General features: G+C 35.8%; 1 protein-coding gene across 1 annotated transcript in view; it reads left to right on the plus strand.

Annotated features, from left to right (window-relative positions):
• The window catches only part of AGMO (alkylglycerol monooxygenase), a 193,178-nt gene that overhangs the window by 87,808 nt on the left and 80,177 nt on the right, over positions 1 to 25,193 (plus strand). Inside the window, exons 6-11 of the mRNA XM_072851470.1 lie at positions 12,349 to 12,415; positions 13,981 to 14,046; positions 14,153 to 14,232; positions 15,377 to 15,511; positions 16,005 to 16,121; positions 24,342 to 24,424. Of these exons, the coding sequence (XP_072707571.1) occupies positions 12,349 to 12,415; positions 13,981 to 14,046; positions 14,153 to 14,232; positions 15,377 to 15,511; positions 16,005 to 16,121; positions 24,342 to 24,424 (548 nt within the window). The remainder of the gene's footprint in view (positions 1 to 12,348; positions 12,416 to 13,980; positions 14,047 to 14,152; positions 14,233 to 15,376; positions 15,512 to 16,004; positions 16,122 to 24,341; positions 24,425 to 25,193) is intronic.

Here is a 25,193-nt window from a genome sequence, read left to right on the forward strand (position 1 = left end):
TATGTTTAAGTCATGCTTTAAGGTCAAAAATTATGTCAAAATAGAAATAGGCTTACACCATGTATTAGCAGATTTCCTGCTCTCAAGGGCAAGGGCATAGCAGACAAGAGAAGGGAAAGAAAGGGAAATCGTAGCAACTATTGCAGCAACACAGGTTTATATTAGTCAGTATTTTTGGTGAAATTAATATGATGCTTTACCATTATATTGGGGGTTTTTTGCAATAACTTTTACAATGTAACTGTTTAAAGCTGTGGCATTGCTAATTTTTTTTAAGTCTTTTTCATGAATTTTAACAGTTCTAATTATCTTACACAGATTATAGTAAAATGAAAATCCTTTCTGTAAGTCTCAGTTTCCAGCAGTTTCCCACTATATGAGGTTTGTTTGGGGCTGCAGGCCTGGGGTTATATAGAAAACAGCATCCTGTCTCAGTGACTGCTGGTAGCCCTTGCTCTGAGAGCTGAGATTCATCATCCCCTGGCAGCTCTGGTGTCCTCTGGGAGCCCGTGGTGGGTGCTGTTACAGGGTGGCAGTACGCATCATTAGGGGTCTAGTGGAGATACGCTTCATTATTTCTGTTCTGCCAGTGCAAGATGTAATAGTTTGCTTCTAAAATGCAGGAGCATTTGATAAGAAATGTTAAGTTTGTCCTCAGATTTCTATTGCTTTTAATCAGTATTGATGTTTTCTTCAGGCAAGATTTGGCCCCATATTGACTGGTCAAGTATGTTCGGAAATCATAACTTCACAACTTTTGATTACACATCCTTCTCCTTCAGAAAAAGAAAATCTAGTAAGATACAGCAAAACCCCCTCTTTTCTTTAATAGGTGATTTTTTTTCATAGCACTGAAAAGCTTAATAAAGGATATGCGCATTTTATTGTTTTATAAGAAAAAATACATGATATTTAAGTAATAGGAAAGAACAAAGGTATATGAAAGTTTCTGAGGGAAGATGTTTTGTTTTGGGAGTAATTTAAATTGAATTCAGTAATTACAAGAGAAGGATCGTGCTGTGCTGAAACTTTCTATGCCATGTTTCAGCCTAGAGCAAAAGTTTATAGCCAAAGTATGATCTCTGATATTTTCCTATATTTTAATTTAGGATGTGTCCAGTGCTGTTTCAAACAATGCTAAGAGAAGTTTCCTGTGTTATAACTTTGACCTTTTTCAGTATTTGTTACGTCAGTTTTTGTCCAGCTTTCCTACCAGCAGATCAGACATGCACTATTTTATTTTAATTCACGTGGCTCATATATTCCTGTGAAGACAGTATACCAAATCATAAAGATCAAAAGTACCCACTCGTTCTATCTCAGTTAGACTTCTTTATTTCCTGCATACTTGGTATGCATTAGCTTTTGGCCTTTTATATAAAGTAGTACAGCATTTTAAACACCATAAATCTTATATAAAGATCATACTATACCATTCTTCCAGTAATAATAAAAGAGCTCTAGCACCAAAATCAGAATGGGGTATTGATACAAGAAAGGCATTTCTGTAATTAATAAAGAAAGGTTGGGTGTGCTAGAGTGAAAACACGACTTTGTGACTTAAGTTATGCATTTGCATTTAACTATATTCTCCCATTACAAGAACTTTGCTGTCTGAAGTCCGCTTTTTTTTCACTGCTTCTGTGCATTATTGCACTGTGTACATGGCAATCTGAAACGATACGGAAAATTTTCCAAAGATTTTTAAAATATCTCTGAGTAGCACCAAGGTTTTGAAATAAACTCATAATAGTTTATTTAAATGAAAAATGGAAAAAAAAAAAAACCAAACCAAAAATAACTGAAGAAAACACTTTTCTGTAATGGTGCATAAAGATAAGATCTCAGTAAATGAAGAGAAAACAATTTTTGGTCCTATCCAATACTATTTAGGCTAATAGAATAACTCAGTCAGTAGATCTCCTCTTAAATGGTCTGGGAGAAAGGTTTCTACGACTACACCATTCTCATCTAGATCATAAGGAAAGTAAAAAAAAAAAAATACTTTGGTCAAAGAGCACTAAAAATCTAATTTTTCAAAAGCCACAAAATGTTTCAGGACTGTTACTGACAGACAGAAATACTCCATTTCAGTTTATTTTCACAGGTGATTTGGAAGGTCTATGGTTCATATTAAACTATATCCTTCCGTTATGCATTTATTACAACCAATAAGTTAGGTGTGTTTATAACCTGATAGACACCTGTGAAAAACAGAAATTAGTTTCTGTTGGTTTAGCTGTAATTTTTATGAGATGTCAAATTGTATTTGGAAAGTATCAACTGAATCAATCCCTGTTAGTAGTAATTGCAGCAGCAGATTATTCCTTGCCTGTTTGATCTTTGACATGCATTAGTTTCTGTTTAATTTTCTAATTTAAGGAAAGACTGTAATCTGCCCTTTACCATACTCACAGAAGTCAGGTTTCTTAAGGCATCTCTTTTTCCCTTGTTTAAGTCTTCTTACCTCATCAAACTCTGGGAGCAGAAAAAGGTGAGCCACTACTATTAACCAGGAGTAACATGGGTGAAAACAGGCGAGGAATGGGAAAAATTTTGGCAACACCTCAATGCAGGCTGGAAAAAGAGATGTGAAATTGCTACAGATATAGGCCAAAATACTTTTGTTTTTGTCAGAAAACACCAATTCAGTAAAACCAAAACTTGCTGTGGAAGTCTATTGTATTTGTAAAAAAATATTTTGCATTTATGTGTAGTGTCTACTGATCTAAGTTTCCATCTATGGCTTTCTTTAGCTTTGACTTCTGCTCAGTTTTCTTTAATGAAAAACATTGAAAGAGAGAGAAATTGTGGAGGCTTCAGGCTTTAATGAAAAGGAATTCTGTTCCTGGCAGGAAGCCATGCACAGCCCATCGGGGTCTCTGAGTACAGGTGAGCTGTTGCGGCCCAATCCTGAAGTCCTTACATCAATCAGCTCTTACCTAGGAAGATGGCCAGATTCAGAAAATATCTTCTATGTTTTGTTTTGTTTTGCCTTTTTTTTTTTCCAAATATGAGCATAGGGTCAATAAGGAAATTAAACACGCAGATTAAAGAACCAAGTAAAATTAAGTAAAATACATAAAAATGTACGTATTTCTTTTAAGCAGCAATACACCTGTGATTACTGTATCAATAGCAAAAGCTATTCTTGAAACTCTAGAAGACATATGTGTCTTTTTAAGCAGAAGCTATTTGAGACAAAAGTCTATTGGATGGGGCTAAAAGAATCATGAAATCTTCAGGACAATGTGATAAATAAGTGACAGCATGTGACAATAGATAAAATATTTAGTTATTAATTCCCAGGCTTTAACAATTGAGATTGGTCCTCTATTTCTTTGCAAATTTCATTTTTCCATTTTCTTGGACCTACCTTTTCCACATTGTGTGCTGTAGTCTCATTTAAATAAACAAGAAAGGAATGCAGGATTAAACAAGTGTAACAAGGTTTATTTAAAGTACTTTCAGTAGTTAGTCATTTAGAAGCAATTTAGTAATCCGTTTCTTAAAACTGAAAAGTAAATTTGATCAAGAAATGAGACTTTGAATTTAAAAGGCATTTTAACAAAACTTTTTTGACTATAATGCTTTTGAGCATTTGCAGTGGGAAGAAGATAGTTTTGTTTTTGTGGTTGTTTTGTGGAGCTGGAGAAAGATTTTTGGTAGTGAGCTAAAATCTTCAGTAGTTTGCAAATGAAAAATGGGAATGCTCTGCTGGTAGGTAAAAAAATCTTGAGGCCGTGTTTACAAAGGCATATATTTGTGCTTAATTTAATGTACTGTGAAAAGTTCCTATAAGGTCAGCGAGTAATGAGTCAAATTTAACGTGTGGAAGTTCTTGCAAAATGGTGGTATACAAGTGGTATTGAATGGATCACAGTGGAAACAGAGTATGATGGACTGATCTGATTTCCAGGCCAAGATGAGAAACATGGTTTGTTTTTCTCTTGTGGTGTTGTTGTTGTTGTTGTTGTTTTTTATTTTATTATTAATAAAGAGTTACACCAGTAAAAGGTAAAATCAGTAATAATCCAATGTATTGAGTATAATCATGAAATTGCAGTGTCTCTTGAATTTGATGTTGGAAACTCGTTTTGAATTCAAATAGCATATGCCAACAAAACCTTTCATTTTCTGTATTCTACTACATTGGTTCATTTAATGAAAGAACAAGCTTATTTTCTTTAATTCAGCCACTATAGCCAAAAATAGACATGGGTCTCTCTGATGTGCCCTTTGAAATTAGAAACACACACATCTGTCCTAGTCAAGTTACAAGGGGTCAGTCTAAAAACTTACCATTCACGAGACTTTTGCTAAAAGTAATAAAAAAGATGAATGTAATGTAGAGGTGATATACAGCCATTCTCCTAGTCTGATGTTCAAGATTGTGTCTGACAGCTCTCAGTGATGCAGATGATTTAAGTGGGATTCCTAGAAACAGGTCACGTCGTCCAACAGCCTACCAGCTTTTAGAAGCTAGATTTTCTCACTGTTACAAAGATCCAAGAAATTATTCTAAAACCAGTGGGGACTGAACTAATCGTTGATTTGCATAAAGAACAAAATTTTGGTTTACAAAAGGAAGTTCTGGTGTCATTCCTGATAGCTGATGCTTTTATCGTTCAGAAACTCATTGTTCGCCTGCTGCAAACTTTCAACTGAAGCATTTAGTGTGGAGAGAAGGAGAACAAATAAATCAATAAATACCAGGGAGATAAAAATACTTTCTTTAATGCAGACAGTGCCTTTGTAGGTCCAGATAGGATATATATACAATATAGACAATAAAACTCAAACATGATTCCAAGAAACAAAGAGATCTCACTGCTTCAATCCAGCATGTCTGCCAAAGTGGCTTATTAGATTTTCTGACCAAACTGCAGGATGAAAGTCTTGTCATCATTGCACTTGCCAGAAGCATGGAGAAGAGCAAAGCTAACACTATCACTAAGCGGAAATACTAGCAATAACTGCAAAATGTGTTCCACTTTTCCATGTTTCACTCCCCCCACGAGGAGAGAAAAGTATTATCTTTCTAGGTATATAAAGCATATAACTCTGCTTTTTGTTTTAAATAAAAAGAATAACAAAAGAGAGAGTAAATAAAACATTCATAAGAGAGCACGCTGTTCCTGTCCTGCTAAGTGTAGGCTGCACTTGAACACAGTTTAATCAGGCAAAATGTAGTGGGATGAGGTTTGGAGTTCCTTCCTTGGCACCTAGGATCTCCTAGGATTAGGACTGCCGACTACACCTAAGTAACCCCAGGATGAGTCTCCTATTTTAAACCTAAGTGCTCCTTGGCACTTTTAGGTATCTGAGTCTACCCAGAAATGCCTTGACACTGTGAGTTAAGTATTTTATTCTTATCTAGCTTCTCTTTCAACTGAACTGCAGAACAGAGAGGGAGTTAAAAATATGTAAGTCATTTAAATGAGCTGAGTAGTGCTCTGCACCCAATAGCTCTGAGTTCAACATGCAGCATAGGAGCTGTGATCTTTTTCATTCAAAAAGCAGCTGCTCCACAATAATCGGTTTATATTGGAGATTTGCATTTGATGGGGAACAATCCAGGCAGAGGAACCCTTCCCTTCCCTGTTGAAGCTGGGTCACTGGTGAGGCCAGAAATGAAAAGTTTATGGGATAAGAACATAAGCAGGAACTTGAGTTTCCATCCTAATAATTAAGTTCTTGAGTTTGAGTGTTGGCTTCTGGTCCTTGCAGCAAAGAGTATTCTTGCAAGAGACAGCTGTGAAATGTTTACTTCAGCAGCAGTGGGCCTGACTATTGCTAATCTGCCTGCAGAAACCCTAAAAATAAAAATCGTATTTCAAGAGTTTTATTTAGGCCACCTGTGTCTATTATGTCTCTAGAGAATTATCAAGATAAAAGTGAAATGAGCTACTTAGAGATGCAACACATTTCAGTACATTCTGCATCCTACAAAACAATCTAAACAACTCATTTACAAAATAAAGTTAATATAATAATGAAAGGATATCACATTAATGTGGTAAGTAGTTAGAGAAACTGCTCTCTGTCAAAAAAATTAAATCCAGTTTTCAATCTTAACATATGACATGTAATACTCTTGAGTTTTTCTCATAGCTTCTACACGTTGACAGTCTATTTAAATTAGTTATGGCTTCAAAGCCAACAGAAAATTTGAAAAACCCTTATTTGTTAAAAACACAAAGTGTAGGGATGTTGACTATATTTTGATCTATTTAAAGAGGAAGGTGAAGTGCTACACTTGACTATATTTTAATTTATTTCAGAACTGGCATACTGATTTATTACTTTCTGTTTTTTTCCCCACAATTGCCAGCATGTATTTGTCAAGCTGCTGAAAAATACTGAAATTGTATAGCAATTTTTCTCCTGGAGTTTGTTTAAAATGCTTAACTTGATATATGACTGAAAGAGTGACTTTCTCCATGCTCTGCTATTTGTAATGCTGCAATTAAAACAACCAGATAGTGTAGGTTTTCTCTCATTTATAGTGAATAAATTGATTGAAACTTCCTATATGTGCTCATCTTTCCCACAACAAGGCTTAATTCGACCTTTAAAGAAAAAAAAAGTTGCACCCACTTTTTGAAAGTATTAACTGAAATATTCGTCTAAGATGCCAATTTCATTCAAACCTTACCTCCTGGTTGAGGCGTAAAACAATGAAAAGTGACAACAGCCTGCCTTCAAGATAATTTATGATAAACACATTTCTTAAGTCTTGTGTTTATTATATAAATATGCCCTAAACCGGACTATCCATTAAAACTAGGCTTTCACCTCCCACTCCTACAATCCAGATTTATCATAAATTCGCCCCCTATGAAACTCTTTATGATCCCAAAAGGCCTGATTCCTCTCGCTTGTTTTATTTCTAAACTATAAATATTGTTTTTTCGCTCCTCAGTGTGGAAATTTGGCTACATCCATTTTACATGCTTACTGGAGTAGAAAACTGCCTAATCAGATAGGAAAACAGTTGGCGGTATATAAATCAGGGTTTGCCGAGGATTTCAAAGTGTGAAACTGGCAGACGAGCACATATCCTAGGAGTTCTGCCTTTTCCCAGCTTCCCTGTAGAGATTTCACATGGCAAATATGATCACCAGGGCCATCTGTATAAATACATGGGTATGTTGTCCTGAATTAACACAGCAGCTCTACTGGGGAATGTAATTAAGGTCTTATTTTTAAATTTCCCCACCAGACTGTCTGAAGTATAGATTTATATACCACGAATAAAAATTTTATCTTGATTTTGATGAGGAAATCAATAGTAATATGTGGTTTACTACCAGCTAGTTTAATAGAAACCCCAAAGTTAAGTTCAGAGTGCTCTTTAGTGATGCTCCAGGGATGAATTTGCCCTCTCCTGTCCTGTAGATTAGTAACATTATGATATTGAAAGTAATGCTGTGCTACTAACAGCTTTTCTTATACTCAAAGAAAAAAACCCCAACTTTTTATATACGAATGGTTTTACTGTAACGTTGTCTGCTCTACTCAGTTGACATTCCTTCCTAACGTTCATGTTGAAACAGAGTTAAGTAAAGATTCATGTTGTAGTGGTGACAGGAGGAGTTGTTACACAAGATGTAAAGTTTCCCTTGGATTTCATGTCACGATTTTTTCTCATTATTTAAACAAGAACTACATTGAAGTGGTGCAGGTACCAGGCAATAAAGATTTCCCTTGGTGCTGACAAACTCTGAGACCGCAAACGGAGGTGCTTACATGCCGCAAGAGATATTGCATAATGTTCTTTTCCTTTAGGCTAGGGATTGCTGTCACAAAGGAAACATCTTTATATAAGAACTACTATTATAGGAAAAAAACATTTAGTTCTCATTATATATGAAGATTTCACTTCCAGCATGTTTTATTCAGTAATGTATGGAAACTGTTTCTAAGCATGCAGGTTTTAGCCTGCCTTGTTTATTAAACTGCTCTTGGAATTGTTTCAAGTGTTGTCAGTAATTCTGCTTTATTATTTAGCGATACCCAAGTACAATAATGGAGGGAATATGTTGTTTGTTTAAAAATAAAAAAAGAAATAGGAATACATGTTTTGTGGAGACATCTCACAAAGCTTTTATAAGTGGTTTACGTAAGATACCTGCATATCTGATTTGTAGGTAGTTTATCGAGTCCATTTGTAAGGATTCTGGCAGGTGAAAATTTTTTTTTGTGGCTGTGGAATGTTAAAAAATAAATAAAGCAAACAGGAAAAGTGTTTTGCTGGAATGCTGCAGTTCATCTGTGGGTCACTGGCATGGGAGTTGAGGTGCACATGATGTGTTAATTGAGAGAGGAAAAATTGGAGACAGGAGTTGATTTAGAACAGTAGTGTCTCTATCAGGGAAACAAACACAAACCCCCAGCCATATTGGTCAAAATACAGATAAGGTCATTATTGGACACCAGTTGGGGTATTTCAAGTTTTAGGGGATTGGTAGCTATTTTTCTATATTCCCAAAATCACTGCAAGATGATGATATAAAGAACAAGAATATTTTATATTCATAAGCAGACTCTTTTTCCTTTCAATAGTATGAAATATGGTTTGAAGTACAGTCAATAGGGATATTGCATAATGACATTTCCACTATTTTTTTTTTAATTTTGAAACTACTTTCCAGTAAAAAGGTCTGAAATAAAACTTTCTACTGCATACAAAAATTGTAGTAGCAGAAAGCTTTTTCTTATTTCAGTGAAAATCCTGCCACAAAACTGAGAGCTGTGGTGCTGCTATTCTTGTCACATTTATTTTGTTAATTTTTAAAAATTTTAATTTAATTTTTTTTTCCTGAAATGTGAAACATTATGAAAATTTGTATTCTAAAAAGCCATTTTGAATACAAAGCTATTTTAAGCTGAAAATGTTTTGCTGTCTTGAATGATTGAGACCTAGTGGTGTATATGCTTTGGTGACTGGTTGCAACTACAGCATAAGAGCGGTTACTGCTACCATGAACACTTATGAGCTCCTTTGCAATTGCCATTCTCCAAGGAAAATGTCTGGACACAATGAAGGCACAGAAATGGTGGTAGACTGATAGCTGAAAGGTAGATGGGTAGGTGAAGTACCTGCTACTGCCTTTCTCCTCTCTGTTGCCTGTTAGGCATTCTTTTGAACATGGACTGTTGTTATGCCACATTAAATTTTGTTATGAGTCAATTCCTACAGACTTAATTCATTTCACTGTGATTTCAGTAAGTTCCTGTCAGCCTAACATGATAGGGTCAGAATCTTGCCTGGCAAAAATTGTCTTACTATCCTAGCCTTGACAATTTACAGTGGCGAAAGATCTGCTTGTAGGAGTTTTGCCCCTGGTAAGATGGCAGAACATAGAAAAATTCAACGAAATTCAACAAAATAATCATGTTCTTTGCCATGTGGTGCTGCAGGAGCCTTCAAAGTTTAGCTTTCCAGAGGTGATATGTTTCTGTTTGTCGGAATGATATATGGATATATTTATAAAATATACATTTATAAATATTTATAAAATGTATGGCACCAAAAATTTTCCACTGCCAACAGTTTTTTCTGTTTTACAAATGTGCTAAATATATAGAAGTAAACTTATTGACAGCAAAGGAAGTTTCTAGAAATAGCACCCTGTATCATTTTGAATATCTGGTGAAAAAATAGTTTTCATGTGTTTTAGCCAAAGTGTTGATTTATGGATTGCTAATTTCAGCATGCTGGTTTTTTGCTTGGTCAGGTACAGAGTTCTGTACCACCTCTGAGTTTAAAAGTCATGTGGTTATAATTGTTATCTCAGATGATATTTCCATCAGCATGTGGCTAGTATGTCTTTGCAATAGAGGTAACCTTGGCTGAACAATGAATCAAAGTAAGCTCAGGCATCAATCACTAATGATGCTGCAGAGAAGATATTTCAGTAGATTTGTAAATGTCATCACCCAAAGAAAGACTATGTAGTGGGCTGGGACTATTTTAAAGGACGAGAGAGGTTTCATTTTCCAAAGAAAATACTTTCTCTAGGATTAGTCAGAAGTATTTATTTAAAATTTCACATAAGTTCCTGAGGTCCTGAGGGAGCCCCAAGACACAAAGTTCTACTTTAACATACTGACTTTCAAAAGGACTTTCAAAAGGATGAATTTTAATTTTAAAATATGAATTTCATCAGCTGGATATTGAAGACTTGAAGGTATTCATTGTGAGGACATTGTATTATAATCCACCTGTAGGCTAAAAGTGAAGACTAAAAAGTGAAAAGTGAATACCTTAGTGATTCCCTGCTCTCCTAGTGCAGATTTGGTTTATTTTCACAAAAATTGTTAAACTACTGAGTATAAATATATTGAAACCAAGTGGATCAAAGTTAGGTGTGGTCTAATAGATAAATCACTGCTTTCTCAGGTGCTGGGCTGCAGTTCAATCCAAGACATTTGACTCATTAAATTAATTTAGTGGTCACATCTCACATAGCTTAAAACAGTGGGATTTTCTGCTTGAGAGAGACGGGAAATGGAGCTAGCATGAATGATGAATCGTTTCTCACCTTTAAGTGGTCTTTTCAGGCTTGAACTTATTTTGAGGGAGAACTGAGAAAAACAAATGGTCCTACTTATGTTGTCCTTGGCTTCTGAGTTAAACAAAACAAAACAAACTTGTCCCAGTATTCTGCTTTTCCAGTCAAGTGTGTGCAGGATTTTGAGACAGATGCTCCAAATGTTACAGTTCTCTCTATCTGAAGAATTTGCTCATTTCTATACTCCTTGAATTACAGAAATGCTCTACTTAACCTATTAAGTAGAAGTTCTTTTAGTTGTTATTAAAGAGAAAAAGGAACAAAAGGTATTTATTCCTTTTATTGTGATATTTGCCTGATTCATAAAAATTTAAATACATCTGAAGAATGTCCTGTGTCTACTTTCTGAGTCTAGATCTACTTCCACTTGCACAAGTGTGAATTAAACAGAAATGGAACTGGCATATTTTAGGACTTTGTTCTGTAAACCTTAAATGAATAAAAATCCTTGTATGTTTAGTTACTTAGATGAATGGACCTGCTCTTATGGGTAATGACTGTCTGCCTCTCTACTTAATGTGTTGTTTGACAATATTATCTCTATTATTATATTATAGATCACCCATTTCTGCAGTATGATTATTAAATTTATTAATTAAGTTCTATAAAAGACAAAGTGATAGGTTCTGCGTTTTGTTTCTTAAGGTCTAAGCATTTTTATTTGGCTGCTTTCCCCCCCTTTTAATTGCAAGATGTTATGGTCCTAATCAGACATGGTGAATAGATACCATTTTAGGATATATTTTGAATAGAAATCCTTTTTGATCATCCAGTGATTGCATCTATTTGTGATTGATGGTTTTGTGTTTGAGATTAAGCAATGGTTGCTGCATTTGGGTATCCTGCGTTTGGATCAACACTTCTGTTGAGCTAACCAAAGCACAAAATTTGAAGTTAATGCTGGCTTTCCACTGGCTCCATAATACAGGAGAGTACCTAATTTAGCATAAACCCTGCTAATACCAACTTAATTCATCAGCATTTTCTGACAAAGCTTGAATCATTAGAGTAAGTTTATGGCAATCAACACTTTCTGTCATTTTTGGTCTGGTACTAAAATGATCAAGGTTGGATTTTCTGTACTGTTGAATCATTGCCTTAGATTGCAGCTCCACTATTAATTTATCCTGGTCTACTTTCTTTTCACGCCTCTGACACATGCCAGTGTATTTGTGACCATATGTTGGATCAGATTCAGGAACTGATCCAGTTAAAGTAATTGAGAAAAACAAAACAAAATTAGTTTTAACTTGCATCAGTTCCCTAATCAGGTTTGTTGTGTTACTGCATTTGTACTGGGGTAAAAGAACGGTATTGATAGAAGGAACAAGCAGTCAAAGGTACTGAAGGAGGAAGGAGTACTTGTTTCTGGGTCAGTGCCAGCCATTTGCTGATATAAAGTGTTCACATAACTGGGATCTTAGAGTTACACTGGATCTCAAGCAGTGCCAATGGATATGGGTAAAAAATGTGAGTGAAATTATCTGTATGGAATAATGAACTGAAAAATAAGAAGAAAATGTGCTGCTGGATCAAAAATAAATTTAATTTTTAACTTGCATTTTACTAAATTTCACTTGTTCCATGAAAATTCTTGTAAGAGTAATACAGTCAAATGGTTCAGGCAAAAAAAAAAGCATTCTTGGTTTTTTATGCAATTCTCCTTAAGATAAACATCCTCTTTATGCATTTCCTCCCCCTCTTTTTCCTCCTTCTTCTTGATTTTATACAATATTTTCAAATTCAGTGAAACATTACTTTTTTTAAGGTTATCACCAACCTTGGGCCTCTGGAGTGGATTCTTAATACTCCCAGTCATCACAGAGTTCATCATGGTAAGCTAAAAGTGTAACTTCTTATTCCTCAGTGTGTTTTCTCTCATGGTCACTATTTGTATAATAATAATAAAGTACTAAAATTGTACTGTAAAATTAGTTTTACAGAAGGAGTTTAATTTTGATCATTGTTTCAAAAATAGTCCTTGCTCAGTTAGAAATTTCACAGTATTTTAAAAAACTTCTTTATAACTTAAATTTAGTTTTAAAATTTTTACATTTAGGATTAATTATTGAGCAGAAATTAAACCTGGATAATGTGAAATAATTGGAAGACTGAGCAAAACAATTCAACATTTGTAAATATGAAGACTGGTAGAAAAATATCTCATCCTTCCCCGACTACTAAAACATCATCAACTTGTCAATCACTAACAGATGCTTTTGCATTAAAATTCAAGCACTAAATGTGCGAAAAGACATGGTTACCTTTTAGAAAAAGAACTGTTAAAATGTTTTAGTGGAATTTGGTTTCAGCTGTTTGAATTATTGAAAAATCTCACTTCACACAAGTGCATGATGATTGACTTTTCGTCAATATTCAGAGGCATTCATGACCGTAGTGCATATGTAAATTGGATTAATAACTCCACTGCCAACTGAAAAATGTCATGAACATATCTGAGGAATAGAAGTGGATTTCATAGATGCCCTTGGCTCATTCAGTGTGCAGAGATAACAAGTAAAAAAGTAATAGGGGAATGGAAGAACAAAATAATTTGAAACAGACTCAAATGCAGTTATATGTACAGAGGATGTTATTAATATTTATTATATCCTCCCTGTGTAAAGTGTTTATGGCACTGTGTAGACTTTTTAAAAAGACTGTGGTGCTGTAAGTGTCTAATCCTTAAAATTTGCACAAGTACTGGTAATCCTGGAGGGAGACACTCTGCTCTTATTTGCTCTGCTGTAAATCCAAACTAATCCTCTGATCCTGATCGGAGTTAAGCAGAATCACTCCGGAGCTGATCAAGTGTTGTACACTCGCTCCAGACTATCTCCAAAAACTTGGGGATATGTAATCAATGTTTCTTTGCTCATGCTTTTGATAGGACAGCTTGTATACAAATCCATTCCCTAGAAAACAGATAGAAGGATCAGTTTTCCTCACACTGACGTTAGTAATAATGAAGGCAGGACCAGACATAGGGCATAGAAGATAGAGACAGCTGAAAGCCATTAATGAGATGATTGTGCATAAATGTATTTAGCATATATTTTCTTAGGTATAAACTGGTGAAATGATTTTTTGTTTGCTGTTAAATTTGTCTTTATAAATAAATTTTGAACTGAGTTTACGCTCCAAATGAATCCTTTTACTTCACAGAAATTTTGGGTATGACATGTTTGATTGGTACATTTGAATCTGAGTAGAAAGAGAGAAACAAACATAGTAAGAAAAAAGAAATTTTATATCTGTATAAGGAGTGGTGCATTAGCTACCTTTTAAAATTATTTTTTGATTATAAATTGATGCTAATGATGAAGATTTCCCTTCATAATTCGGTTGCATGTATTCTTATGTATGCAATTACTGGTCTCATAAATTATTTTTATTGTAGGTAGAAATCCTTACTGCATTGACAAAAATTATGGCGGCACACTCATTATCTGGGACAGAATATTTGGTAAGTAAAAAAAGGTATTCTCTCTCATGTTTAGCTAGCGTGGCAAAAATATGTATACTTCTGAATTTGATTGTTGGTTGTTCTTTTTTTTTTCTTCTTCCATCAGGAACATTTGAGGCAGAAGATGCAAAAGTTGTATATGGCTTAACACATCCAGTAAATTCATTTGATCCCATCATGCTCCAGGTGCTATAGTTTGTATCACGGACTCTGGTATCTTCAACAGGCACTCATGTTCAAAAGAAACTCCTCTCTTAGGAAAAGTTGAGGCCATCCTTGCATTACTACACAGTCAATTAAATTATCTACAATTTCTTCAGTATTTCATTACAAAACAATTATTTCTACTCACCGCATTGAGCATATGCAGAGCTTGTAGTCATCATGAAAATACAATACAGTAAAATTAACAACTAATTACACCAGAGATATAACAGGCCTTGAACTGAATGATGTCTGTTTTGCCATATGCAGAGCAATATGCAGCGGAGCAGACAAAAATATATATTTCGTCTGTTGTTTGTCTTCTCTAAATATTGCTATTTGATAAATAACCCCATGGTGTAATATCTTTACTTTTTTTATCTCTTCTGCATATTTGCTCTTCAAGGTACTCCAGAATGATTTGTGTTGACAGCATTATATAGCAGCTGTCATAGTCTCAACAAAACCTCCAGAACAGGTTGAATACAGTTTAAAAAAAAAAAAAAAAAAAGAAAAAAGAAGAAAAAGTACTTAGTGTGGTGCTTCTTAGATTTATTGGTCCAGGCTTCACTTAAGCTGGATAAAAATTCTCTCTAAAAACCTCAGGGACTGAGGAGTATTGAAGTCCCCATTTGCTTTTCATGACTGTTCACCTAAGGAGGCATCTCAAAGAATGAGAAATTCTACCTGCAGGGGTGTCTGGGCTGGAAGCTGGAAGGATGGCTACAGCCTGTGCAGTTATGCTACAGCCTGTCCATTCCAGTCAGAAATGAAGTAATTTAGTTATTGAGAGTACATCATGTCAAGGTCCCAGTAACCAAATTCTAGTTTCAAACTACCATAAATATAGCTATACAGTACACCGTTAAATACTCTGGATTGATTACAGGAGAGGCAGATTTTCCTCTGGGCAGAAGTCATTGTAATCCTCACTATAAATCAGAGGCTTGATATGACTCCTGCCTATATCAGTCAGGTTTTCTGAACTTCTGTCTTCATCTATTCCTAATTTATTCTCTTTAGAGTTTGAAAAATCATTTACATGAGAGCTAAAAATGAATAAAATATAATGTTTTATTAAATTTTATTTTACTAACAATGAAAAATTACTTGCTCTTTTTTTCAGTTACGTCCCTTGGCTCATATTTGGAACACGTTTTGGGCCACACCTGGATTCTGCAACAAGCTTTCTGTCATATTCAAAGGGCCAGGCTGGGGACCAGGCAAACCGAGACTTGGCCTTCCTGAGGAAATCCCAGTGGTAAATAGAACATGCACAGGCTTTCAGTTTAGTGTAATTTACTTGGACCTCTTAATGCTACTGGATCAATGTTAAAAACTCAACACATGCTATTTTAAATTAGCAAATTAGCAGTCATAAAGCATAGGGGAAGATGAAATGGGAGCAGAAACTGAAGGAAATGAATGTTTTAGCTGTGTTTTTTTCTTTTTATTTGAAGGAAAAATATATATTTTTTTATTTATCTTTTCATTATTCATTTCCTAAAGAGATTTTCAAAATTGTTCTATAGAGTACGGTATTTCTCTTTTTCTTTTAGCTGTGAACATATGCACACACACAGAGTTAAACTCTGTCTCACACTAGGTAGTACATAAGTTTGATAGTAGATTATCTTTGTGCAATTATCTATGTCCCTTAATCTTTTTTGTGTTTGTAAGTATAAAGAATACTAAGGAATCACAGGCTGAAGCAGGTCACTGTTGAAGGTAATTATCTGTTATGCTTCATACAGATCACTGGAAAAGAAGTTCCCTTCAATCCAAGTGTACCAGCTTATCTTAATTGGTATGCAGTTGTACATTTTGCTGTAATAATGGACTTGTATACTGAACTTCTTGGTACTGTGACTGTAAGTAGTTCCTATCTTTATGAAATAGCATATCATGCTAACAGTAATATGACACACAACATATTTAAATAATAAAGCATTGAGTAGAGGCTCTACGGCCTGGCTCATATCTTACTTAAGCTATTATAATAATAACTAGATTCTGTAAAAGGAATTAAAATAAATGGCTAAATATATAATTATATAATATTAAATATACAGTGTTTGATATTGTTTACTAAACAATATTTAATAACCATATTAATTAAGCAATTAAATTAAAAATAATAAATGTTCCATAAAAGACATATGTGTCTGCTTCACTTTTTAGGACCTCATGAAAGGAAAAATGTATCTTAGACTTGAAACTATGTAAGTTTTAAGATGTCAAGGTTGGTCATACTGTTAGATGCCAATAATGCCCAGGGTTTAGAAGGAAGGGTTTAGAAGGAAGATTGCAAAGGTCTTGTGGTACTTGCAGGTGGGAAGCTTGGTGTCAGCATGAGTTCAGAGTTGGAAGAGCACAGATTCAGGGCAAATCCTTCTTCCAGTCTCGAACATACAACAGCATTGATAGAAATACAGCAAGGAGAGGCATGTATTTACCACCTCACGTTTGGGCTGATGGGATCCCCCTGGTAGGACGATGTAGTTCCTCCATGAATACCTGGTGGTCTCTGAAGGTGAACTATGAGGCCATTTCTGCCTACAAGAAGTGAAACATTAACTGGTTCCATGGTTTCACACCCTCCATACCTTCCAACCTCCTTTACATTCTTCCTTCCGTGACAACTGCTTCTACTTTACTAAAGCTAAAATATTCTAGTTATGAAGCATAATTTTAATGCATCTAATATTCCCACAAATCAGTCAAAAGCCTACTAAAACACCACAAAAGTCTATCAGTTTGATAAAATGCCCTTTGGCCACCTTCTTACCACCCTTTCTGAGACCTCCTTGGTTAAAAAGCAGTCTTCTTGTGTTTGTGTCACCCATATTGCCACAGGCCTCCTGTCAGGGTGCCAAGGGCCCCCTGGGTTCTTCAGCCTCTGCTTGCCCGTGGACCTGCCTCATCCCAGCATGCTTGCCCAGTGATCTCCAGCCCTTGGCTGATGGTTGCTACTGTCCCCTGCCCACCTCAACAGGTGCTGCGGGACAGCACCCTTCCCGCTGGGGCCATGGCAATGCCCCTCTGCCTGCCACCACCCCTTCCGCAGGGAGCAGCCCCTCGAGCTGCACCCTGATGCCTTTGCCCATGACCAACATGTCTGAATCCAGCCAAGAGGCAGATTTCTAGAAATAAGTCTCTTTTGCATATCTGACCGTGGTCATCCATGAAGGATTCCAGAGGATTGCAAAGCAATTTCAAAGCTGTCAGAAATCTTGTCCAAACGTTGACGTTTTGGTCTTCTGACTCAGACATTCCTCTTGCATCCCAGGGCAAGAAGGGCAGGAGAGGGACTCCAAAAATTTCTTGGGATATGCAGCAGCAGGCTTATAGCAGCTCTGGCAGCTCAGAATATATGAGCTGCTACAGCTCTTTTTTTTTTTTTTTTTGTTAGATGTGTTCTGAGTAGCACATCAGACCAGTAGAATGATGCAATTTTTGAGAAAAGTTTAGAGTCAGTATTTTATGTAGCAATCCCGATATAATATAAAAGCTACCTCAGCCATACTCTTCTGATTAATATTGTTATTCTACATATCGTGTTCACCTCTATAAAGGGTCACATTGCAACTGTAGGGAATTCAGAGATTACTAAGCCATCTGAGGCTTAGTCTATTCTAAGAAATTTCTGAGGACAGGAAATTAAGCCAAAGGTAAGGATAAATACCTCCAATGTATACAAGTTATACAGTATACATGATTGCCAATGTTCTTATATTGAGAAAAGCCTCTGCAAGACTTTCCGGATATACTTCTAGATTCCTACATACCAGCAGCAAGTCATATTTGTATAGGGATCAAACTGTGGGTTTTTTTGGTTGGTGGGTTTTTTTGGTTGGTTAGTTTTTTGTCTTTTACTTTGTTACTGTTGCTTTTAGCAGCAAGAAGTAACTGTTTTATTCTTTTCTCTTTTTGCCTTTTTCTGGTCCTGGAAGGAAAAATGGATGGCCCAAATTATTTTCTCTGCTGATAACTGCAGCTGTTTAAAAATAAGTAATAAGGAAGTTGAAAAATGCACCCAAGCCCTAGGTGGTCATTAAATTCTTGCAAACATGGAGGAAACATCCTGAAGATCCACCATTTGTGACCTTATTGTAGCAAAACAACAAGAAAATTGTCTGCACAAAACTGTAGGGTAATAAGGTAGTAAGAATAAGAAGGAGAGCATGGGGGACTAGAAGCACCTCATCTCAGGACATAAACCTTGAGCGTGGGTGTAGAAAGTGCTGGTCCCAAGGCAGAGTTCCAGCATCGCTGTGCAGTACAGTGGGGAAGCTGTCATGAGAAGGAAGCTTGTGTATGAATAACTTTACTTGGCAAAAATCTTTCTTCAATATCAGTTTTCCACTACACTGAGTTATGAAATGTCTATGGATACAACTGGAACTTTCTGTCTGGCTATGAATTATGTCATAACTGTGGCATAGCTCCATAAATGGAGAAAGCTAACTGTTTTCCTCATTTTTAGGTATAAGTTCCATTTCATAATAGCCATAAGACACAGCACACAGCTATTACATTTCTCAAGTGATTACAGTTGCTCAGTGTTTGGTCTCACGCCCTGTAGAAGTGTTAAATTTCTCTATATGTAAAGAGCAACCATATACCTTCGGTCTGAATGACCTACATTTAACTTGTGAAAAGAGCAAAACAAGAAAGAACAAATACATATTTTCCACAGGAGAGAGCATAGAGTGTTTATTTTCTATATAGCAATCTGCACTACATCCAGAGAATAAAAATTACTTCTGAGCTCTGCACATCTAGAGCTGATCCAAAGCTCATTGAAGAAATGGGATTTGGATCGGTCCCAGAGAGAGTGCTAGGAGTGTAAAACTGCAGTACATTCAAAGAAAAAGTCTCATAGCTCCAGAACTGCATGCATCACATAAATCAAAGTGAAGTGTACCTTAAATTCATTTTGCAGTGTCTTTTTTATTGTTGATAGATACTGTAACATTTACTGTGCTTATAATGCTATGAATATGCGAGCAGTTTCAATTAGATGAAAAGTAGTAAGTGATAAGATAGATCTCTTGAAAGTTGAGAACACAATATATCCACTCAGCAGGACATCACCAAGTACTGTATATGCAATATTGCTAAGAATTTACAATTTTTTTTAGGAATTCTAAGTTAAAATAAATTCATACAGACAAAGACACCTAACAATACAAATTTCATAGCATTGTAATAGCATTCTTCACTTGAATGTCGAAAGTGTCTGATATAAGACAGAAGGACATCTGTTAAATTATGAAATGTGGTGACATTGTTCCTAGCATTTCTGTGGAAACACTGAACACACCAGGATGAGAAAATACATCCGTGTTATTCTTCAAAAGGAATAAAACAATCTGAGTCCTTTGAAATATAAAAGTCAATTTGGAATCTTTCAATTTTCATCTAAATACACATTTGGAATGGCTTATTTCCTTCATTTAAATGAATTATTTTTTCATTACTGACAAAATATAAAATAATAATGCTGTGCCAATCTGTTGATTACAAAGCCATGTAAACTTCTTCCCAAAATTCTAAAACCTGCCCTTTTTTTAAGGCTCCAAGATATATTTAAAGCTTTCAATGAAATCAAAATCCAACAGAAATATTTTTTTCTGTTTGATTGCAGCCAATAACCACATTGCAAAGTTGTGGCTGACTTGTAATTGGGGAACCTGCTGTGGTCCCACGGGCTTCTCTGTTTGTACAAATACTCCAGTATATAAATACTCATTTATTTTATATATACATCCATGCATATTATGTTTAAGTGGAACAAGGATGCTAGCACTAATGAAAGTGTAAAAGGCACATTCTTTTCACACTGCAACTTGTAGATTTAATATATGATGTTTAGCTTAGTGATATAACCCACTGACTATTTTGTTGATTTTGGTAGAGTAATGCCTAGAAAATGGATGCCTCAGCTGCCAGCATCCACTTCATAGGGTGATACATGTTTGAAGGTAAATAAAAGAATCAAGGCAGCATGTAACTATACCGCTGGAGCTGTAAAGAGAAAGTTATGGAAGCAAACTAATAATGCTAAAGTTTATGCTACATGGCTGGTTTTCTAAAAGCTGTTATTTCCAAATGGCATCATGGTGTATTTCATTGCAAATTTCTTGGTAGTCCTTGACTAGGAGCACAAATGAGGGAACACATTTTTTTGCTGTATATGAATGTGGTGCATGGATCTACAGTGAAGGGTAGCTTACACCCTCTTCCTTCATGGTTCCCAGTAAGGCTTTATGCCTCACCCTTCATCACTCTGGAAAGCTGAGGACTTAGGAAGTGGAAGGCTGCAACACCGTGCTCAGACATTACAGTGCCACGCATTTGTGTAGGTCTTCTGATAGTGCCAGTTTGCAAGTAACTGCGATCTGCAGGTTGTGCTTTAGATTCCTCCAGTCCTTCACATTCTGGGCCACAGATGGTGTTGATCTGTGGGAAGTTTTACAAACAGCTAGTGTTCAAAATGTTATGGTTCAAGTAGGAGAGTGTCTGAAAAGAAATGGAAATTGGCCTGAAAAATAGAATCTGTGAAATATGATCATACCTGGCTCAGGTGGTTATTATACAAAAGAACTGCATATAGCATTTTAACCATTTAAAGATAAGGGCTTGTTTATATTTGAGTTTGATTTTCCTAAATTATAAGGTTGCTTCAGTTCTTTCTTCTGATTTAGTAACATACATTAAAATGAATTTCTGTTACCATTTTTTTTCTGGAAATCCATGTTTAACACTGAACCACAAGTTATTAATTTCCTTTCAAGTTCTTAATCTATGCTTTTTTCTTCTGTGGTTAGATAAATGTGGAGAGTCAAATGATAACTCCAGGCTCCAATTTTGCACATCTTAGAGAAAATGTTTAAGAGAAGTTTGCAGGCTCACACTCCAAATTCTTGTACTCAATCCTTTCTTTCTTTGTGGAGAGAAACCTGTGGTCTGAATTACAATATTACAGTGTCTCTAATATGAGGCTTATAATTATTTCAAGGTCCATCAACAACTCTATAATAGAACAACAACAATAAAAACTGTTATTGTTTCCTGAAAATATGTTAACTTTAAAAGAGTAATTTTTAATTTTTTCCCTACTCTTCTAGAAATGGGAATTAAAATATGTCTTTAAGCAAAGAAAAAAAAAAATTGATAGAAGTTATGAGAGAAAACACCACTAAAAATATGACCCAAAAGTGTCTGCTTTGGAGAAGTGCTTCCATCATCCCCTCAAATCCAACTCTTAGCGTAAGGACCAAATTTAGCCTCTAGACTTGCTGTCTAGCTAATGGGAAGAAATAGAATGATTCAGAAAGTGCTCTCTCTCCACTGATTACAGAGAAAGCTTAGGTTAATAATAGTTTTTTAGGCACTTCAGTAAAGGTAGAATGAATCAGCACCTCAGTTTTCTGAAACTGGAATCACAAGGAAACCCATATGCCTAGGACTTGGTGACTGGTTGTGTAATGCTAGCCAGCTCGGAAACACTGGGAGGGCAGAAAAAGGTGAAGTCATGCAGCTTTTTTAAACTGGAAATTGGAGACACCCTTATTCATTCATAGCAGGTAATGCTGGATTCTTCCTGAAGACAAATACTAACATTTGTTCTCTCAAAACCATTGCAGGTTCGTTTTCCATAAAGTGTGATTTTAGCCATATATTGTAATGTAGCAATTACACGATTTGCTTGAAATTTGGATCTGATGTTCAATTCTCTTTCCTCCCTAAGAAGGATACAAAACCTTATGTTCTTTTTCTCAGAATAGTGCCCTACCACTGTGGGAACATTTTTAAGGCAGTCTGTAGAAGCTAGTGCATTGCACTGGGAACACAAAGCAAAATCAGACCCAACTGGCCAGAAGGACTAGGTTTAAAAAAAAGGTGTAATTCTCCAACTTAAAAGTGAGGACAGTCTCTAAGGAAGAAAGTCTTGAATTCCAGTCCTAGTTCCCTGGCAAACTCCTTTATTTGACAAGTAACAATCATTGAAAAACTTATCAAAGCATTTCTAAGAAATTTATGGGTGAATTCCCTTGTGCCTGTGCCAAATCATGTTTTTCTTTGCTCACTTCTTGAATTTTTGTATAACCCAGTTTCTACAGGAAGCTGAAGTGGGAGTTGAACTTACTGTGGAGCAGTTTAAGAACTACAAATTTTATTAAACTTAAATAGAGTCTGTGCCTGATTTTTATAAAAAAGCTCTGTCCAAAAATTTTGTCACTTCAAAATAAATTGCTTCATGTTAACAACGGAAAGCCTTTTAAACTTAGGATAGAGGTGGGATTTTCAGATTCTAGAAACTGAAGTTTTCAAAAAGAGCACCCTCAATTTAATCTTTAATGGACAAATTTTAAAACTTGTATCTGGAATATGCAAATGTATTCCAAGTGATACAAACCTTGATAAAGGATTATAAGCCCATTCCAGCATTTTTTGCTTTCTTAACTTAAGCAAGAGTCTCAACACATAACTCCTACATTGAGTCCCCTCAGGGTTCAATATCCTGTCTCCTGTGGTGGCCGATAGCAGATGCCCAGGGTAAGAGCGTAAGAAAAGTGTAAAGAATATCCTTTCTCAAGGATAAGTATATATAAGTGGATGATGCTGGTAATCCTCAGTCTGAGGTTTTGTAAGTTTATCACAAGGAGGGATGGAACAGATTGGAAATGTAGCAATGCAGTAATGAGTTTGATCTATCCTGGTATAAATCCGTGCAACAGAGTGGCTTGACAGGTGTCGTTTGTGAGAAGTGTGTTCTGGCTTGTAAACTGGTGAGGCTGCTGTTTAGCTCGCTCATTGCTGGGATTGTGTTTTCTTTGTTCAATAACTGTTTGTTAAGGATATCTAAGTAGGTGCTTGTGATTCTTCAGTAAAACAACAGAAACCTACCCAGCCTGAGTGTGTGGTTTGATGTGTTTTGCAAACATGGGCACTGTAAGTTCACACAGCTGTAAAACTTGAGAATATCCTCCTGTGGCCTCCCACGCTCACAGATACTTACCTTAGATCTCTTCAAGGGGTAGGGGCCACCACCGAAGGAAGGTGGGCATGTCACCAAGTGGGATTTATTGAAATCAGGGCAGACATTCATAGATTTTTATTTTTCCAATGCCTGCAATCTTGAGGTGCAAAATGCTGTTCATAAACCTTATTGCTGTTGAAGCCAGAAAGGACTCCTATAACTCAGCAAGATCCACTACTTTTGTTTTGGGTTTTTTGTTGTTTTTTAAATGAAAAAACAAAGGCTTTTCAAAACTAATATTTGAAAGGAAGTCAGGGAGGGAACAAGAAAACTGATTAAATATTTGATTTTCAAAGGCAGCTGTGTAGAATACGAAAAATATTTAATAAATGAAAAGAAAAAATTCAAACTTCACAATGAAAATAATTTCTGTTTTCCTGAGTTTGGTTTATATCATTTCAATGTAAATTTTAAGGACATAAATCCTCATGCTGCTATTCATCCAAGTACTAACACACATGCTAATGTTTAAAAGTGTTTCAAGTCTGATTGAAGTTAATGGTATGAGCTGAAGAGTTTTGCTGAAGTGGGAACCAAGTGTCAAGTTGTCATGAAGGGACAACATTAATTTTGTTTCTTCTTAAATATGGTTGTATTGTCATGTCATGTGAATTCTTATTCTCACCAATGTATTGTTTTTGACATTGATTGGGATTCATAAATGACAATTGTAAAGACCTTGTAACAGAAGATGAAGAAAAAGAACGGGGCTGCTGGGATTTTTATCTCGAAATAAGTTTGTTCCCTCTTGGGTAAAGGCATAAGGGAATCAAGTAACTTCAGGAAAACACATAGTGCAGAAGGGAATATCTTAAACATTATTTTAGAAATACAGCATTCAGTAAACAACTATAAAGGTGGTCACTCCAGACAAGCGTGCTATCCAGAGCAAATATTTTTGTTGTAAAATTTAAAGTAACAAATTAATTTAAAAGCAGACACTAACATCACTGGGTGAGGAAGGTGAAGCTACTGTTCTGTTAAAACTCAATTTCTCTTCAGAAAATTACTCTAAATGAATTCTTTGTCTACTTTTTAACAGACCTTATCACAGGGAACTATTCTCCTGAGAATTGGCTTTATCATTCTGTCCCTGACCTCTTTTGGACTACTTATGGAGAACAGGCAAGATACAAAACATGCTTTTTATTTTCTTCTTTCATTATGCATTATTTATCATTATATGGAAATCTCAAGTGTGTCAGAAATTATATTGGTAAAGAAATATAGATACACTCAGATACATACGTTGCTGTCTGTTGACTAGAAAATAATACATGAATAGCCAGCACCTAAACCCAGAGGTGTGCCCATAGCAATTAGCAGCTATATCTGTATTGTCCCTTGCAGAAAAGTTACAGGATGGGCTACTCATGTCACCCTCCATGCTTGCATTTGTTGGGTCCACGTCTCTGGTTTTGGGAGACTGGCAGGCCAGTGAGACCTGCAGGCTGTCCCAAGGCTGTTCAAGCTCAGAGTGCAATAATGTGTTAGTCCTGTGTAGCATGCCATAGGTGTTGGATATGATGATGATATACGAAAAGCACAGAACGTAGCTCAGAGTACACTCAAAATCATGTGAAGGATGGTGTAGACCTAAGACTAAATTTAATCAGTACAGATTCAAATCAAAATAGGTCTTGAATACACCAGCCAGGTGAGACATACACTATGGAAGTAGTCCATATGGGCACCGTGACCCTACAGAAGAATAAGCAACAGCTACAGTTTCTTACAGAGAAACTATTTTGCCCTGCCCACAGAAATGTGGAATAGAAGCTTCATTTGAGATTGAGGTGTCAGTCCCACTTTGCACTTGCTGTGCATTATGTTTTCAGAAAGGAATACCTTTCAGTTGTATGGACTGAGTAGTTTATTTCAGGATAGGTAAAAA

Source organism: Ciconia boyciana, chromosome 2, assembly GCF_034638445.1.
Source record: "Ciconia boyciana chromosome 2, ASM3463844v1, whole genome shotgun sequence".
NCBI lineage: Eukaryota > Metazoa > Chordata > Aves > Ciconiiformes > Ciconiidae > Ciconia > Ciconia boyciana.